This window comes from Colletotrichum lupini, chromosome 2 (genome assembly GCF_023278565.1).
Source record: "Colletotrichum lupini chromosome 2, complete sequence".
NCBI classification, from domain to species: domain Eukaryota; kingdom Fungi; phylum Ascomycota; class Sordariomycetes; order Glomerellales; family Glomerellaceae; genus Colletotrichum; species Colletotrichum lupini.
In genome coordinates, this window is record NC_064675.1 from 7,284,178 (window position 1) to 7,304,558 (window position 20,381).

Sequence of the window (20,381 nt, forward strand, 5' to 3'; positions counted from 1 at the left end):
TGTTATAATATATTTATTATATACGCTAAGATTATAAAAATAATTAAGAACTATATAATTTATAAAAAAAAATAAGAATAGCCTATATAAGCTTTATAATAAGCTATAACTATTATAATTACTAATAAAAATATAATAATTAATTATATAGGACTTTATTATTAAACTATTAAAATTTAGAGAACTATTTATTAAAGTATAATATAATAATATTTTAATTATAGTTAATCGACTTATTAAGTTCGTATATTTTATTTTTTATAAAGAATTAAATATTATAAAAGACTTAGTATACGTATTTACTAAGGTTATACTTTTGAACTATAGTTTATTAAAAAAAATTATTTTAATAAAAATAAGCTATTTATTTTAAAGTTTTAAAAATCCCTAATTTTATAACTTAGTATAGACTATAAACTATTAATATTATTTTATTTATAAACTAATAAATAAATAAAAAGGATTAATTAGATCTTCGTGATATATTTTTATTATTATATAAACTATAACTAAGATAATTAGGTAGTATTTTTATTAAAGAATTAATATACGGGCATTATAAATTAATATACGGGCATCGCTCTTATATAAGTATCGCTATACTACTTTTTAATTAGTCTAAAAAAATAGTACTTTTTTATAAAAGCGGTAAGGGTAACTATATTAATATAACTATTTTTACTATTCTCTCTAACCTAAGCTCTAGTTTAAGATTTTGAAAAATAAGAATATTATTATAACTTACGTACTTATTTAAAACTACTATATTATTTATTTAAAATTTGTAAATCTTAAATTAGTTAGTAATATAAGCTTTTATAAATCTTAAATAAATCAGGCTTTTTTTTATTATATACTTAAGATATATAAAAGATAAATTATAATAACGTTTATTTAACTACCTCTTTTAACGTAGTTATAATAATTTATCGTTATTATAAACTATTTTTTATTAACTCCGTTTTTTTTTAAATACTAAGCTATATTAGCTATTTATTTATATAATTCCCTATTATTCTCTTTTTATTAAGAACGCTAAACTAGCTCTTTATTTATTATTAAAATAAGCTCGATATTTAGTTTTAACTTAGCTAACTTATTCTTTTTCTAAACCTAGCTAGTATTAACTTATTTTTATTTTTAAATAAGCAGCCTTGCTTTTTATTATTTATACTTTAATTACTATAAGTAATACGAACTTAACTAACTAACCGGTCTTTTTTAAATAAGGCGAGTTATAATAAAATAAGCTATACTATATTTTTTAGCTTATTATAAAAGGATATAATAATTTTAAAGTTTAGGATTTAATAATATAAATCTAAAGAAGATATTTTTTAAAAACGCTACTAAGAATATACTTTTTATTTATTAAAAGTAGCTAAATTTAATATTTTAAAATAAATCTTATAGTAATATAAAATACCTAGCTTAATTAAAATGGTATAATTTAAATTATAAAATCCGAGGGGGTTTAGGAATAGCCTCTTATTAAATAGTATTACTTTTTTTATAAGCCGTCCTTATATCCTAATTAAAATAAAATATTTTAAAAAAAGTATTATTTAAAGTTCGCTTAGGTATTTAAAGCGAGTACTTATATATTCTTAATTTATAAGTACCTCGTCCTTTATATAAACTTAGTAAAAATATAGCTCTTAATTACTAATTATATTTTATATAATATTAATAAACTAATATAAGTAACTAAGACTATTTAAAAAATAACCCTTAATATTATTATTATTTAACTTAATACTAGAGGTAACGCGAGTATTAAAGTTTTATTATTTTTAAATAAAATAACGGGCTTATTATATTCTTAAAAATAGGTATATTATATAGAGGTATTAAAGGATTAGGTATTAGTTATTAAACTTTTTATAAAGCTTAGTCTAGGCTTTTTTAAAAATATACTTAGTTTTAATAAAAATAATAAGCTTTTATATTATAAAAACCTTATAATATATATAAAGGGGGGGCTTATTAATAAGCGTATTAATATAAGCTTTATTTTTATTACTTAGTATAGCTATTATTTATATTAATAACTAATATTTCTTATTATTAAACTTATTATTATTATTATTATAACTATAGTCCTTAACTTATTTTTATTTAGCCCTAAGTATAATATTAAAGTTAATATAATAAATATAGAGTTATTATTAAATATCTAAGAACTACTCGTTTAGTATAGCCTTTATTTACTTATTATAATTTATAATAATAATAATAGGGTAACGGACTAAGTATTAGTCTATAAATTAGCGAATACTTATTAAAAAAAACCGGAAACCCTCTAGTCTCTTATTATTAATAAAGCTAAACGCGGCGTTATAAATAGATTTAAAATAGGTTTACTTAGTAATTTAGAAAAGAGGGAGTTTAAAACGATTAATATTATAAGTATTATTAAAGCTAATTACCTTAAGGAATCGTTTTTATATTTAGAAATCGTAAAAAAAGGTCTAAATAAGGTTTATAAGGCGGTTTAGCTCGTCGTTTATTCATTTTACTATATATAAGATATTTTACTTATTAAATAGCTTAATTAATATTATAATTAGCGAGTATTTAACTAGTTCTTTTTAGTTTATACAAGCCCTAGCGTTATAAATATTTTACTAAGTAAATAAGGACTTTAAGAACAACTTTTAAATAATAATACGTATATTTTAAGCCCGAATCTTAACTCGTTAACTTATGGTTTTAATAATATCCTTAACTATTTTAATAAGCTTATAATATAAAGGGTACGTAAAAGCTTTAAAGCTAGAGCTATAATTATATTATTTATATTAAAAATCTAAATAATAATATAATAACTACTTATCCTCTTCTTAAGTTTTAATAATAACTTATTATTTATAATTATATTTCTAAGACTTATATTATTAAATATTAACGCTTTTTATAAGCCTGAGCTTACTAAACTAATTATATTAAAAAGTATATTAAATAATTCGGCCTTAAGCTTTATACTTATTCCGTTTTATAATATTAAATTTATTAGTTTTTATAAAATTATTAACTCGGTTAAAAAGAGTATTATAAGTTTATTTTAGATTATTAAGAATTAATAAGTTTAGGATTTAGGTTATAAAAAGAGAAGAGGATCGGTTATTTGAAATATAATAAAGAGTTATAATTTAAAAAAACGCTTTATTTTAAATAAAAAATAACCGTAGGGGTAAATAGAATAATAAATTAACTTAAGGACTTTATATTTATTATTATTAACGGATATATTTCTATTATTAAAATAATACTATTTTTAATTATTAATTGATTTTAATAACTTATTTAATAAGTTAAAAAGTATTACTAAACTAATTTATTATATAATAAGAAGGTTATTATGATTATTTATTAAGGAGAGAGGGGTTATATTTTAAAAAAAGTTATAAAAAGGTAGTCCACTAGGTTTTTATTATTCTCTTAAGAAAATAGTAAATAAAATATAATATAAGCTCTATATTAAAATAATCATTTATAAGAAGTTATGTATTTTATAATATATTAACTAAGAGCTTAATAATAAAGTCGTATTACTTTTTAAAATTACTAATTTTATAAAATTAATTAATATTAGAGTAGCTATTTTTTAAAAAAGAAGATAATAATAATTAGCTAAGTAATAATAAGAGGCTATAATTAATTAATCATTGTTTTTATAGAGGGAAAAGTTTTTTAATAAGGGTATTATTTTAAAATTAGTCTTAAGGAACGTCTTTAATTTTAATTATAAAAGCTATTATAAGTAAATATTATAAATTAGATTTTAAGGCTTAATAATATAATTTAAATATAAAGGGAGTAAAGGAATAAAGGCTTAAAATACTTTATAAGTATTTAGTAAAATTTAATTATATTAATAATTCTTTTTAAACTAATTAAAAAGTTAAATAGCGACGCCCGTATAAGAGCGACGCCCGTATATTAATTTATAACGCCCGTATATTAATTCCTTTTTATTAATAGCTTAGTTCGTATATAACAACGTAATTAATAAAAGTATAAGAAAATCCCCGTTTTATTTTAATTATAGATTTTAACTAACTACGTATAAAGAAGTATAATAAGGATTATAAGCTATAAAAATTATAATAAACGTAAATAAACTTAAAGAGACTTATAAATAAGCCTTTTTAAATCTCGAGTTTATATAATAATATATAAAAAAGAATATAAATAAATTAAGGATTAGATAATTATTTTTAAAAAAGGGGGATAGTACTTATTTCTTTTACTATAATATGAAAACGAAATAACTAAGTAATAAATTAAATTATAAAAAACTTAGACTTTTCGAAATTATTAAAAAAGTCTTATTAATTAATTATAAATTAAGATTATTAAATATAATATAATATTATCCCGTTTTTTATATCTTATTATTCGAACTTATACTAAGATATTTATATATAAAGAATCGTATTATTATTAAACTAAACTAATTAGAATATAAAGTCGAACGAATTATTAATTATAAAGTTGAGAACGAGATATGAAAATTCTTAATTAAATAAAAAAACTACGGATATAAAGAAAATATATAAGAACTATATAATAACTTCCAAAATACTTAATAACTTTTTAATAATTATAAAAAAATAACTAAGCCTTAAAAAGCTTATTTATAATTAGGAGTTCTAAATTTATAAATTTCAATATTAAAAAAAGACTAGTTAGTTTTATTTAGAGTACCCTAAGTAGCTAAGTCCTCTATAATACGTACTTCTTATATTTTTAAAGACTTTTCCTTAGCTTCTTACTTTTTAACTAACTATATTCTATAAAAGCTATATATCCAGATTAATTCGTTATACGTCCTTATTAATTCTTATTATAAATATAAAAACATATATAAAGGGTCCCCTAATTTTTAATAAAAAGAAGTATATAATATAAAATTTAGCTATTTATATAACCTAATATTAAAAGGTTTTATATATATTAAAATAAGTATAACTCGCTTTTTAAATAAGTAATAAAAAGTCAGGAGTTATTTTAATTAGTAGTTAAGTATAAAGCGTAATATATTTAGCTTTTCTTAATATATAATATATAATACGGCTCTAACGGATTGCTTTATTAAAAAAGTAATTCTTTTATTATTAATACTTAAAAAAACCTATAAAACATTCTTATTTATAATTTAATAAAATATTATAAATATTAATTTATACTTTATATTAATATTATAAAAGAAATATTTCAAATTACTTAAATAAAAATGAAGTTAAAAAAGAAATAAATATAAAAATATTTTAAGAGCTTTTATTTTACTAGCTTATTTCTTACTCTTATTTTTATTAATTAAGCGCTATTTTTATTTTTATTACCCTATTTAAGCGATTTTATTTTTTAATAAACTTACGTTCTTTATAAGCTTAGTTTATTAAAAACTCGCGCTCTTTACGTTCTTATTTAAGTTTAAACTCCTATTCTTTTTATTTTTTATTTTTTTAGATCTTATTAACTCTTATTTATTATTTTTTAAATATAAAATAATTGATATTTATTTACGTTTATAATTAAGTAGCTTATTTTTATAAATTATTATAAAGTACTAAGGAACTTAGGGGGCTTCGACTTTTATTTAATAAAAAAGGTACTTTAAAAAATAAAATACTTACTCCGCGTTAAGACTAAGTATTATTAAAATTATTATAATTATTAAAACTAAAGCTATTAGAGTTCTTATTTTAAAAACTATTTTATTAATTAGTAACTAAATCCTTATAAGCTCTTTATTAAGTATAAGATAATTCTTTAGTATTAGTTTATAAACTCTTAGCCCGATCTCTTATTTTTCTTTTTCATTTAATAGTTAATAAGTATTTATTAAAGCGTATTTTAAATATATTTTAACGTTATATTAAATAGTAAAGACGGTTTATAATATTAATATTTTAATATAAAGTTATAATATACTTATAACGCGTTACGAAATCCTATAATATTAAATTCTAATCTTAGTTATGAGTATTATTAAAGTTAGTTAATACTTATAATAGCTAATTATTAATACGTACTTATTAATTATAGTAAATAGAAGGAGATATTAGCTAGTTTAAATATATAAAACTAAGTAAAAAATCTTAATTATATTTATACTATTAAGTATTAGAAGCTAGTTTTTTAAAGAAAACCTTAGTTATTTTATTATAAAACCCGGTTATAATATATAGTTCTCGTTTATATTTTACCTAGTTAGTATATTACGAAAAGTTTTTTATAAAGTAATGAGTTATTATTAATTAGGCAAGGTATTAATAAGAAATATTTTAAAAACATTTTAGAAACGTTTTCCCTTTTTAAAATATTTTTAAAATATTTCTATTATAAGCTATATATAGTAAGATATAATACTTATAATAAATTATATTATATAGCTCGTTATAATTAGGCGCCGTTTAATATTTTAAAAGAGATATTAATATATTATAAGTAGAGTTTATACTATAAAAATAATTTTTATTTAAAAGTTCTTTAATACCTCTTTTAAAATATACGTAATATAAGTATATATAGTCTTAGACTTACTTAAGCTATGTTTATTAAGGGTTGAACCTTTTAATAAAGTATTTACCCAAACCCTTAATTACTATATTTACTTAATCTAAAATAACTTTAAAAAGGCCGGTTTTATAAACGTATTTCTATTAGACCTAAACTTAATACTTTTGCTCTAAAATATTAAATATAGCTCGAAATATATAGTGATATATATATAGTTTTGGTATTTATATAGACCCGTACAAGAGGTAGAGCTTTATAAGTAATATATTAGTAATTTTAAAAATAAAAGTTAAGAAAGATTTTAAAAATATCCCCCCCGACGGAGCAATCCGCCGGGGCCGTACCGTATATTACGTATTAAAAAAAACTAGGTATATTACGCTTTATACTTAATTACTAATTAAAATAGCTCCTAACCTTCCCCCGCTTCTAGCTATTTAGAGGGCGAGCTATATTTATTTTAATATATATAAAACCTCTTAATACTAGCCCGTATAAGTAGCTAAATCTTATATTATATACTCCTTTTTATTAAAGATTAAGGGGCCCTTTATATATTCCTTTATATTTATAATATAACTTATATTAAAGGGATTTTTAGCTCTATAAAATATAATTTCTAAGCTAGTATTAATATATTAGATTTTAATATCCGTATTAGCCCGGCTATTTATAGCGTTTATATTATTACTTAGCTAAATTCCGTATTATTAAAAAGTACTTTATTAATCCTCGGGCGTACTTATATTAACTATGATAGTTATAGCGTCGAACTAGCTAAAGAGGGCGCCTAGCCTAAGAGGGGCAAACTTATTAACGGGTATTTTTAGAGTTCTAACTTACTAATTACTAACTATATACTAAGAGATTCTTATCGAGGTAGTATTTTAACTAGCTAACGTCTTAATTAGTTATCTAACTAACTATCTAAGTAGTAGTTTATATATTAATAGGTTTATTTAGTAAATTTATTTAGTAGATTTATTTAGTTTAAATAGAGCTTTAAGCGATATTAAAAGCGATAAGGATAGAAAGAATCTTTACGAGCTCTAAGTAATAAATATTAGCCTATTTAGCCCTTTTTCTAAAAACCTTTACGTTATTATTAAAATTTAGAACCTTTGCGGTTAAGGAAGGCTATTTCTAATTATTACGGCTAATTATTATGGCTAATTATTACGGCCGACTTTTATTATTAACCTTTTTAGCTAGCGCCGCTACGTAAATATATTACTTAGCCTATAATTATTAAGTAATAAAATAGCTTACTTATTCCGAATTATATAGCGGTTTTTATATTAAAAATATTATATTACGTTAAGCGCGTGCTTAGGGTATATTATATATATTATATAGTTAAAAAGTATACTATATTATATAATTTCCTTTAAAAGCGTAATCCCGTTAAGGTCGATCTTTTGTACTTATAAAGCCGGAAAAAAAACTATTATATTTTAAAAACATTTTTAATATTATAATATACCTTTTTTACTATTCTAGCTATATTAGCCCTAGATAATTTCTTACTAACCTATACCTTTTATATATTTATAGTTTATATTAACTATAAACGACTTTATATTGTCGAACTTTTATTATTCTTCTTATTTTTAAAAAAAGTAGATAACTATATAGTTAATATTAAATTAGTACGTATATGAAATATACTATATACTTATTATAATATTAAAATGGCTATTTCCTTATATTTATAGAAAACCTTATATATATTCGCTTATTTACTTCTTTTTATTACTATAATATAAGAGCTAAGGTCTAACTTCCCTTAAGAAATAAAAGAATTTATTATTTATAAATAATATATTATAAAAAGTCCATTTTTATAAAACTTTAAATCTCCCTAATAGAGTAATCTGCCAGGGCCGTATTATATATTACGTATTAGGGAAAACTAGGTATATTACGCTCTATACCTAATTACTAATTAAAACTCCCGACCTTTCCCTACCCGTTTAAAAGGTAAGCTATACTTACTCTAACGTATATAAAACCTCTTAGTACTAGCCCGCATAAGTAACTAAATCTCGTATTATATACTCTTTTTTATTAAAAGTTAAGGGGCCCTTTATATATTCTTTTATATTTATAATATAACCTATATTAAAGGGATTTCTAGCTCTATAAAGTATAATTTCTAAATTAATATTAATATATTAAATCTTAACGTCTATATTAGCCTAGCTATTTATAGTGTTCGTACTATTACTTAGCTAAATTCTATACTACTAAAAGGTACTTTATTAATCCTCGGGCGTACTTACGTTAGCTACGATAGTTATAGCGTCGAGCTAGCTAAGAGCGCCCAGCCCGAGAGGGGCAGACTTATTAACGGGTATCTTTAATAAAGTAATAGTTTATATATTAATAAGTTTATTTAATAGATTTATTTAGTAAATTTATTTAGTTTAAATAGAGAGTAGTTTTAGGCGATATTAGAAGCGATAAGAATAAAAAGAATCTTTATAAGCTTTAGTATGAGTAATAAATATCAGCCTATTTAGCCCTTTCTTTAAAAACCTCTACGTTACTATTAAAGTTTAGAACTTCTATAGTTAAAAAAGGTTATTTTTAACTATTACGGCTAATTATTATAACTAACTATTACGGCTAACCTCTATTATTAACTTTTCTAACTAGTACTACTACTAAAAAAGTAGCTTACCTATCCCGAATTATATAGCAGTTTTTATATTAAAATTACTATATTACGTTAAGTGCGTATTTAGGGTATATTATGCGTATTATATAATTAAAAAATATACTATATTATATAATTTCTTTTAAAAGCGTAATCCCGTTAAGGTCGATCTTTTATACTTATAAAGCCGGAAAAAAAACTACTATATAAAACTTTAATAAATATTTATAATTATTTACCCCTGATTCTTAGCTAGGAATTCTTAGAATTAAGGAGATCGAAAAAAAGCGTTTAGACTTATACTTAGTTTATTAATCCTCTAAAGAACTTAAAAAATACTTTAAATAATAGTTTTTAAAGTTTTATTTAGTAATAATAGAAAATAGTTATATTTATTATAAGACGTTAAAATAATAAATAATATTATTTTAATACTTTTTAAAATAAAGTATTAATATTTAATAGAATATTTTACTATTTTAAGTTTAAGTAGTAGTTTAAAATAAGTTTTATTTAGTTAGTAATAACTTAGCCTTATCCCTTAATAAAGTATTTAATAAGCTTATTATAAATAGGACGTTTTTAATAATTCGATATAAATATATAGTGTTCTTAACCCCTTCTTTTTGTAAATTATATATCTGTTTTATTTATAACTACTTTAATATATTATATATAATATTTCTAATCTAATAAAATTAGATAAAAGTAGTAATTTATAAGTCTTTATAAAGGATACGAATTTTAGTATACTAAGATCTATTACTAAAAACTAATAAGCTCTTATTAAGTTTTTTATACGTTATTTATATTATTTTATTAAGTAATCTTATATATATACTATATTATATCTTCCTTAGTTTAAGGAAGTATATTATATTCTATTTTTAATATATAACGCCTTTTTTAAATTTAGCGTATATAATATAAATAGTACCTTATTTAAAAAAAAACGATTAGAAATATTCTTAAAACGTTTTTAAAACGTTTTTAAAATGTTTTTTAGATAACCGGACTTACTTAATAATCTTTTTTATAATATTAAATATCTTAACTCTATTTCGTAATATATTATACTTCTTAACGAGGTCCTTTAAAATAATTATATAATAAAAGTCGTTATAAAGTATATATAAATAAGCTTTACTACTTTAATAAGTATAATAATATTGCGTTATTAATATATTTCCTAAGATAATACTAATTATTAAAAAACTAATAATACCTCGTTAGGTATTATATTAAATCTACTATTCTTTAATAATTCCTAATATTAAGAAATAAAAAGTTAAATATATTATATCTTATAGCCGCTCGATTTCTTTTATAAATAAGGCTTTAGTTAAGATAATAAGCGCAACTCTATTATTAGTAATTAGAAGAAACTTAAGTATACTAGCCGTATATTAAAGTTATTATACTATAATAATACCTCGGTTATTTTAAGTTTTAGTACGGATATTTAAGCTATTAGAAATAATAATATAATTATTAGAATTATTATTTATAACCTAAGTATTACGACTTAATATATATAATAAGGCCAGGGCCTCGCCCTATAAGACCTATAGCGGCTACTATACTATATATATAAAAATATAGACTTAGAATAACTCCTCTTAAAATAAAAAAACTATAAATAAGTTACGTAACTATAATTATATAATAAAATAAAAAACGGACGCTTATAAATAAGTAAGACGGACGATTATAAATAAGTAAAATAGATAACTATTTAGTAAACCGTTAGATAATAATAAATAAAAATATTATAAAAGATATATTTAGGAACGAGATTTATATATAATATAGACTTAAGCTAGGCTTAAGAATAGACTTTTATAGCTTTTTTAATAATTAACTTAATATTAAATCTTATAATCGCTTTTAGCTATTCTTTTTAAGAACCCTTTTTAATAAGATTACGATTAATTACTAAAGCTTTATTTATTTTACGACTTATAAATATAGCTTTAGAGAAGCTATTTATAATTATAATACTATTTATTTAGTACTTATAGCCTTAATTTTTATTAATATACTTATTATAACTAGCTAGTTATAATACTTTAATTATTCTTATTTAGTAAGTTAACTTTATAAAACTTATTAATTAGTAAAACGAACGACGATATTTTTTAAGACCCTAAGTACCCCTTTATTTAATTTTTAAAAACCCGTTAACTTAGTTAGCGAGCTAACTAAGGCTAAGGACGACGAGATACTTAATATTATTTATAACTTTAATAGTAATATAGTTTTTAAAAAAGTAAATTATAAGAAAATATAACGTATTATTAAAAAGAGTAGTAAGTAGAATAAAAACCTTGCGGAGCTTTTTAATAATAACTCTACTTAAATAGCCGTAATTTTAATTAAAAATAACGAAAATATTACTATTTTTTAAAATATAGTTAATAAAGCTATAACTAACTTAGGAATTAAAAAAAAAGAAGTAAATAACTTAAAATAAGAAGTTAGAACCCTCCGAGCCGCTATTAATATTATTAAAACTTTTATAAATAGATAAAAAAAACTTAAGCTTAATATACTTATTATTTTTAATAGAACTACTAAACGTCTTAAGGGATTTCTAATTTAGATTAGAACTAATTAAACGTTCTATATTACTAACTTTTATAATAAGACTAAATAAGTTATTTACGTAATAGCCTTTTTTAAAAAACGAGCCCTAGAGTAATTCGAGCCTTTTTAAAAAGAATTCCTTAGTAATAACGGTTATTTATTATACTATAACGAAAAGATTACGAATATTTTTAATAGTATAATAAGATTTTAGAGCGCCCTTAAATCCCTATTTTAAGACCTTAATAAAAAACGATAAACTAAAGAAAACCTAGCTAACTTTTAATAAACTAAGTCCGCTTCGTATTACGCTACTAAGTTTAAAAAGCTCGTAATATAACTTAATTTTATTAAAAAAACCCGTATCTTTTCGTTTTATTAAGGACTAAAGAATAGAGTCAAGGACGAACTTAGTAAAATAAAAATACTAATAGATTTCTTATATTATATCGAGCTCGTTATTAAAATCGATACTTAATTATATAAATAATATAAAAGAAAAGGGAGAAGTACGGCGCCCTTGAGCTAATTTTAATAAAAAATATTAGAGCTATAGTAAACTACTAAGTAATTACTAAAATAACTTAAGAAATTAATAATAACAAAGCACGTTTTATAAATAATATAGAGGACTTATAAACCTTAGCGTTACTAAACGTAAAAAAGTACTATAAAAAAAGATTTTAAATATTATAACTACGATAAACTAAGATATATAGCTAGAGATTATTAATAACCTAAGCGTATTTAATATTAACTTATTTTAAAAAAGTAAGCTAATATTATAAGTAAAAAGGTCCTTTATAAATAACTCTTATAAATAGCTTACTATAATAATAACTACTTTACTTATTAAAATAGTAAAGAATAAATAAGATAGTATTTAAAATAACCTTAAAATAAGGGACAATCCGGATACGATATTATACTATTTATTAGGACCCTAGCGGTAATAATAAAAAAAGATATTTACTTATTAACCCTATATTTTTAAAAAAAAAAAATATTAAATATATTACTACGCTTTTTTAGATTTATAAAAATATAAAAAAAAAGCTAAGATAGACCTCGTTATAAAAAATATACTTTATTTTTTTTAAAAAAACGAGTTAAATAAAAATACCTAGCTAATATAAAAGAGTAGCTCTTTAAATTTAAAAAAGAGGACCTAATACTAAAGAAATTATAAATAGCCTCGTTTATATAGTACGACGAAACTATATAAACTAAAAATAATTAATTAAGTCTATTTATATAATACGAAAAGTAAACGGTAATAGAAAATTTATTTATAAAGTTAAGGAGTAGCTCGAAAACCTCTTACGCAAAAATAATATTAAAATAATTAAAAAACTAACTCTTAACTTCGGAATTATAAAAAAAACTTTTAACTTTAACTTTAAAAAAAAGATATTAAAATAAGAACTAGCTTTTTTTATCTTAACGAAGTAAAATTATTTTATAATTCAGACGAACTTTATAACGTTACTTAATAACGTACTTAAATAGAGATCGATTATAAAATACTACTTAATATTAACAATACTAGCTTTAAAAAAAATAACGACGAACTATAATATAAATTTATTTATTTATTTAAAAATAATTAAACTATTTAGTTTTATAAAACTAAAAAACATAAAAAAGTTATAATAACTTTTTATATAAATAAAAATTACTTTCTACTTAACCCTAAAGATCCCTTTTATAAAGAATTATTTTAAGTAGAGTATTTAAATAATAAGTACTTTTAGTACCTCGTATATAAATAAAATAATTACTTTTATTTATAAAGATATAATAATAAGCTTATTAAAGATATTTATATAAAAAACTAATTACCTAGCTAAATATTACTAAGTTTTAATAATAATAATAAAGTAATATTCGGCCTAGACCCTAGCTTTTTTATAAAGTACTTTAATAATAAAAATATAAAATAGGAAGATTATAAATATAACTAATATTAAGTTTATCATATTAAAAAAGCTAAGGCTTAAAGAGAATAATAAAACTACGTAAACAAGGCGCTTAGTAAAAAAAACGTATAATAAAAAACTAAAAAAACTAATTATAAAAAAATAATAAAAAATAAGAATAAAAGAAAAGTTCCTATATATAACTAAATAACGTAACGACGTATATTTATAAATTAACCTCGATATTTATAGACGAGGATTAAACGCTATTATTAATAGTAATATATAAAAAAGTTATATCTTATTAAGGATAATAAATAAACTTAACTTATTATAAGTATAAAAAAATAATTTATATTAACTATAAATAGTAAAAAGAGAACGAGTTAATTATAATTATAAATATATTAATTAAAAAACTATATACCTCTCGATATATATTAATAATTAATAAAAATAATTATAATATAATATTATAAAAATAAGAAATATCGACGTTATCTTAGGAATCTCGTAGTTATAAAAGTATAACTTAAAATAGATTAGACTACTAGCTAAGTCCTTTAAAAAAATCTAATTACTAAATAACTTAAAAAGAAAAAGGGTTTAAATAGATTTTTAAAAACTCTTAAAAAACGAAAATAAATATAATATATAGCTTTTATTAAAATAATAAAAAGCTCTAAGAAGTTTATAATTAATATTAACAATCGGGGATCGTAATAATTTTAAATGATACCTAAGAAGTACTAAATATATATAAAACTATTTATAAAACCTAAAGAAATAAGATTATTAAAATATAATAATTAAAATATAAAACTCGAACTTAAAAAAAGAACGTAACCTAGGTTCTTTTTAATATATTTAATAAATTAAAAAGAATAAGAATACTTTAACAAATATATTAATAAAAAACTCGAGAAAGGACTTATTTAACTATCGAATTCTTTTATAAAATTACTTTAATTCTTTATATTAAAAAAAGGAATAAAAAGACGAAAATTAGTTATTAATTATAAAAACCTTAACGAAATTATAAAAAAGAATTATTATTTTTTATTATTTATTACTAAACTTAGAAATTTATTTTATAAAACTAACTAGTTTATTATTATAAATCTTAAAAAAGTATTTAATTAGATTTAGATTAAAAAAAAAGACGAATAGAAAACAATATTTTAAACTTATAGAAGATTCTTTAAATACTTCGTTATACTTTTTAAACTTATTAACACTCCGGTAACTTTTTAAATAATAATTAATTACGTACTTTAAGAGTATATTAATATCTTTATTATTATTTATATTAATAATATTCTTATTTTCTCCCCTAATTTTAAAATATATAAAAAGTATATTTATATAGTATTTTAAAAGCTCTAAAATACTAAGCTATATACCGAACTCTCTAAATACGAGTTCTATATATAAAAAATAAACTTTTTTAAATATATTATTATACTAAAATAAATTTATATATAAATATTAAAAATAGAAGTAGTTAGAAATTAGCTTATATTATAAAACGTTAAAAATATATAAGGATTTTTAAAATTTATTAATTCTTATTAATAATTCTTTAAAAGTTATATTAATATAATTAGACCTCTTTATAACTTAATATAAAAAAATACCCTATTTATTTAGGATCCTAAGTATAAGGAAGTATTTATTAAAATTAAAAATATAGTTATTTCTAAACTAGTTATTATAATCTTAAATCCCTAAAAACTTTTTAAAATTAAGACCGACGCCTTAAACTTTACTATAAGAGCGGTTTTAAAATAATAAAACGAATAAAGAAAGCTTTATTTATATTATTTTTATTTTAAAGTATTTTATAAAATAAAATAAAATTAATAAATTTATAATAAAGAACTAATAGCTATTATTAAAATATTTTAAAAATAGAAATTATAGTTATTTAAAACTAAATACGAAGTTATAGTTTATATAAACTATAAAAACCTTATAAATTTTATAATAAATAAGAACTTAAATAAGTAATAAGTTAAATAGAGCGAATTCCTATTTAAATTTAATTTCTAAATTATTTATTAAAAAGGTTTACAAAATAATAAAGTAAACGCTCTTAATAAAAGACCTAATTACGAAGTCGCGGTCCCTAAAAAAATATAAATTATCTTTAAGTAAGAAAAGAACAGTAGTTTTATATTAATTATAAAACTCTTTATAATAACTAAAAGGATTAATATTAGCTCGATTAAAAGAATAACCCCCGAGCTTATTATAAAAATTTATAATATATTAGTATACGGTTACTAAAAAATTACTAAAATATAAAAACAGATTTACTAGTATTATAATAAATCTACTATATATACTAAAATCGTAAAAGTAATTAAGAATTATATAACTTATAAAAAAAATAGAAATAGCCCGTATAAACTATATAACGAGCTATAATTATTATAATTACTAATAGAAACATAATAATTAATTATATAGGATTTTATTATTAAATTACTAAAGTCTAAAGAATTATTTATTAAAATATAGTATAATAGTATTTTAGTTATAATTAACTAACTTATTAAGTTTACTTATTTTATTTTTTATAAAGAATTTAGTACAATAAAAAACTTAGTATACGTATTTATTAAGGTTATACTTTTAAATTACGGTTTACTAAAAGAAATTATCTTTAATAAAAATAAACTATTTATTTCGAAGTTTTAAAAATCTCTAATTTTATAACTTAGTATAAACTATAAATTATTAATATTACTTTATTTATAAACCGATAGATAAATAAAAAGAATTAACTAGATCCTTAAAATATACTTTTGTTATTATATAAATTATAACTAAAATAATTAAGTAATACTTTTATTAATAGCCTAGATTATATATAATAATATAGTTAATAAAAGTATAAAAGAATCTCCGTTTTATTTTAATTACGGATTCTAACTAATAATATATAAAGAAGTATAATAAGGACTATAAGCTATAAGAGCTATAATAAACGTAAATAAACTTAAGGAAATTTATAAATAAATATTAATAAACCTTAAGTTCGTACGATAATATATATAAAAAAAACGTAAATAAATTAAGAATTAGAGGATTATCCTTAAAAAAGGGGGATAGTACTTATTTCTTTTACTATAATATTAAAATAAAACGACTAAATAATAAACTAAAATATAAAAAACTTAGGCCTTTTAAAATTATTAAAAAAGTCTTATTAATTAATTATAAATTAAAATTATTAAATACGATATAATATTATTTTATTTTTTATACTTTATTACTTAAGCTCGTATTAAAAAGATTATATATAAAAAATTATATTATTATTAAACTAAACTAATTAGAGTATAAAGTTAAATAAATTATTAATTATAGAGTTAAGAATAAAATACGAGAATTCCTTATTAAATAAAAAAGCTATAAATATAAAAAAAATATATAAGAACTTATTACGAACCTCTAGAACTCTTAATAGCTTCTTAAAGAATATTAAAATTAAAATTAAAATTAAAATTCTTAATTATTACGGCGTCTTAGTTAATAACTTTAAAAATATTATTAGCTTATACCTCCCGGGCTACTAAAGAAGTATTTTTAAAATCCTTAAAAAACTCCTTTAATATAACTTAACTCTTTTTAAATACTATTCGCTTTTAAAAATAAAGACGTTTTAATTTAAATAACGATTTATTTAACTTAGCTTAAGCTTATTAATAAGCCTTAGCCTTTTTTTTTAACTCCGTAGCTCTTTTATAAAACTATAACTCTTTTACTTCTTTTTTATAATTAAAATAATTAGAATTTATTACTAATTAATTAACTATACTTAATTAGTTAGATTTAATAAAATAGAACTATAATATTTATAAATATAAATAGTGTTACGAAGGTAACTTTGTTTACCTTATTATTCGCCTTATTATCAATATTACGTAAGCAAACTATATACCATATTAATCTACGATTTCTATAGATTATTATAGGTATTGATTATGTAAGCAATACTGCTTATATAAGCTTACGTGAGCAATGGAAAGTACTAGAAAGTAACTGAATAATCTGGAATTTACTCGAGGCGGAATTACGTACTACGATTACGCATTCACTTACGTATACGCTTATTAATTATATCGTAATTAATGAGCAATAGAATATTCTAGTAGGAGGTTTTTATGCCTATATGTAGGCGTGTATTTGCCTACCTAGACCTTTCGTTAAGCAAGCAACTTCTCATATAGTAATTTAACTATATTACTCTCTTTACTACAAAAACCTCTTTTATATACGCTTATATCCCCTATATTCATATATTCTTGCTTCTATATGAATATTCACTCTTTATATCCTTTATAAGAATATCCCGCATTACCTCGTTAAAGCTATACGTGCTAGAAATAGTATTAATAGAAGTAGTATATAAAATACCTAAATAATAATATATTCCGTAAATATTAAAGTTAAAAAGAACTAAATAATAAATACTCCGTAAATAATAATTTAAATAAGGTATTATTTTAATACCCTCGTTAGAAAAACGAATAATATATAATAATTTATAATAAAACGTAGCTATTTAAAATTTCGATTTTTTAATTCGACTTAATATCGTATTAATATATTTTAAAAAAACGCTTAACGATTCCCTAATTTAAGAATAGACGACCTATTTATAAGCCTAGAGGACTAGACCTTTAAGAAGAGAAGCTAATATTATAACTTAATATATATAATAAGGCCAGGGCCTCGCCCTAGAGGACCTATAGTAGCTATTATATTATATATATAAAAGTACGGACTTAGGGTAACTCTTCTTAGGATAAAAAAACTAAAAATAAATTATATAACTATAATTATATAATAAAATAAAAAACGGACGTTTATAAGTAAGTAGGACGGATAATTATAAATAAGTAAAACGGACGACCGTTTAATAAACTATTAAATAATAATAAATAAGGATATTATAAAGGATATATTTAAGAACGAGACTTATATATAGTATAAACTTAAGCCGGGCTTAAGGATAGATTTTTATAGCTTTTTTAATAATTAACTTAGTATTAAATTTTATAATCGTTTTTAATTATTATTTTAAAAAACCCCTTTTAATAAGACTATAATTAATTACTAAAGCCTTACTTATTTTATAACTTATAAATATAGCTTTAGGGAAGCTATTTATAATTATAATATTATTTACTTAGTACTTATAGCCTTAACTTCTATTAATATACTTATTATAACTAGCTAGCTATAATACTAAGTATTATATTAATATTTAGTATAGAGGTTTAATTTATATAATACTTACTTATTTAATCGACTCTTTATAAATAATAGCTCGATATTTATAGAGATTAGGATATAAAATAAATATACTATCGTAATTTAAATTTTCTTAGATATTTTATAATAAATTAAATTCGCTTTATTAAAGTAAAAGTATTAAAATAATAATATTATTATATATAATAAATAAGTTTTATAAGAATAATTTTATAAAGTCGGTTATAATAGGCGAATTTTAATATAATTAAAAGGAGATATAATTAAAAAATATTTTTAAAATAATTTAGTAAAACGTAAAGTAGTATATTCCCTTATTATATAAAACTCGTAATATTTAAACTAGTAGTAAAGCGATTATATAATAAAATATTTTTAGCCCCTAATTAGCTAGAAATTTACCTAGGGATCTATTAATAACTAAGTACTTACTATTATACACAGGACTCTTACCTTAACTAGGGGGGGTTATTATTAGTTTATCGAATCACTCGTATTATCAAAGATTGAAGATTGAGACTCTTGACCCTTACCCTTTCCATAGACTTTTGGCAACTCCGCATAAGGCTTTCTGATAGGCCCATAGGAGCCGCCAGTATTAGAACTAGCAAATCCGTACAAAGACGGCTGATGCTTTGCAGGGCTGAGATCGGGAATCGCTTGGCTGTTGTCAGGCGATGATCAGACTACCTACCCCGAGGCGCCTCCAGAGGAACTTACCGGGCAGGCATTGATCGCTCGGACTACCTTTCCTTACCGAGGGATTCCTTTCCGAATCCTCCCGGCTCTGTGACTCAATGATCCAGATACTGGCCACTGCTTTCAGCATGTGTTATGTGCTATGCATATAGCCTTTGATGGGCTCGAGACTCGAAAAGAGTGCGTTGTGGCCCAAGTTTAACGCATGAGAAGCTTCTTTCCATAGGGCATCTTTGTGATCTTTGCTAGGTCCGTTGAGAGACATGCTAATCGACTTTAGCTCGAGTTAGCTTATCGAAAGACGCTATGATTCTAGTGAATTCAAAAATTGCGAGACGCTAATTGAGATCCCTCACGGAGCATTCGGAAGCCGTCAATATGTGGATTGGTATCATGCAGCAAAGACCATCAGAGGAACACGTGAACACAAGGCTCTGGCCACATTTTGGCTTTACCCTCAGACGTAAAAATCCAGGTGACGATTTCGAATGCTGAGATTTGGCGATACCCTTGCGTTAGAAGGCGAACCAGTGACTCCTCACCCAAGGCTTCATAGAAGACTGATCGATATTGGCCTGACTGGTACAGGTCTCAACCCAGCTAAGTTCCTGAATAAATTTGGTCAATTCTTTACAGAAGCTGGATGCAACGATTTTGAATAGACACAGATTGATCTTGTAAACTTCAAGAATACGCTACTGTTG

General features: G+C 21.0%; 5 protein-coding genes across 5 annotated transcripts, besides 1 other annotated feature; all 5 read left to right on the forward strand.

Moving 5' to 3' along the window:
• Positions 1-232: 232 nt before the first annotated feature.
• CLUP02_04530 (uncharacterized protein) lies at positions 233-373 on the forward strand (the record flags this gene model as incomplete). Its single annotated transcript, XM_049283542.1, has 1 exon — positions 233-373. A coding segment is annotated over one exon (141 nt), but the record flags the coding sequence as incomplete, so codon positions are not given.
• Positions 374-2,372: 1,999 nt separating this feature from the next.
• Positions 2,373-2,444: a sequence feature (Short protein (CLUP02_04531, UQC79052.1) was converted to a misc_feature.).
• Positions 2,445-14,661: 12,217 nt separating this feature from the next.
• Positions 14,662-14,799, forward strand: CLUP02_04532 (uncharacterized protein; the record flags this gene model as incomplete). Its single annotated transcript, XM_049283543.1, has 1 exon — positions 14,662-14,799. A coding segment is annotated over one exon (138 nt), but the record flags the coding sequence as incomplete, so codon positions are not given.
• Positions 14,800-16,245: 1,446 nt separating this feature from the next.
• CLUP02_04533 (uncharacterized protein) lies at positions 16,246-16,395 on the forward strand (the record flags this gene model as incomplete). Its single annotated transcript, XM_049283544.1, has 1 exon — positions 16,246-16,395. A coding segment is annotated over one exon (150 nt), but the record flags the coding sequence as incomplete, so codon positions are not given.
• A 397-nt stretch (positions 16,396-16,792) lies between these two features.
• Positions 16,793-16,945, forward strand: CLUP02_04534 (uncharacterized protein; the record flags this gene model as incomplete). The annotated part of the gene is made up of 1 exon (XM_049283545.1): positions 16,793-16,945. A coding segment is annotated over one exon (153 nt), but the record flags the coding sequence as incomplete, so codon positions are not given.
• A 776-nt stretch (positions 16,946-17,721) lies between these two features.
• On the forward strand, positions 17,722-20,339 carry CLUP02_04535 (uncharacterized protein; the record flags this gene model as incomplete). Its single annotated transcript, XM_049283546.1, has 4 exons — positions 17,722-17,728; positions 19,785-19,857; positions 19,994-20,140; positions 20,225-20,339. The coding sequence occupies 4 exons, from the start codon at positions 17,722-17,724 to the stop codon at positions 20,337-20,339; spliced, it is 342 nt and encodes a 113-aa protein (XP_049140689.1).
• Positions 20,340-20,381: the final 42 nt, after the last annotated feature.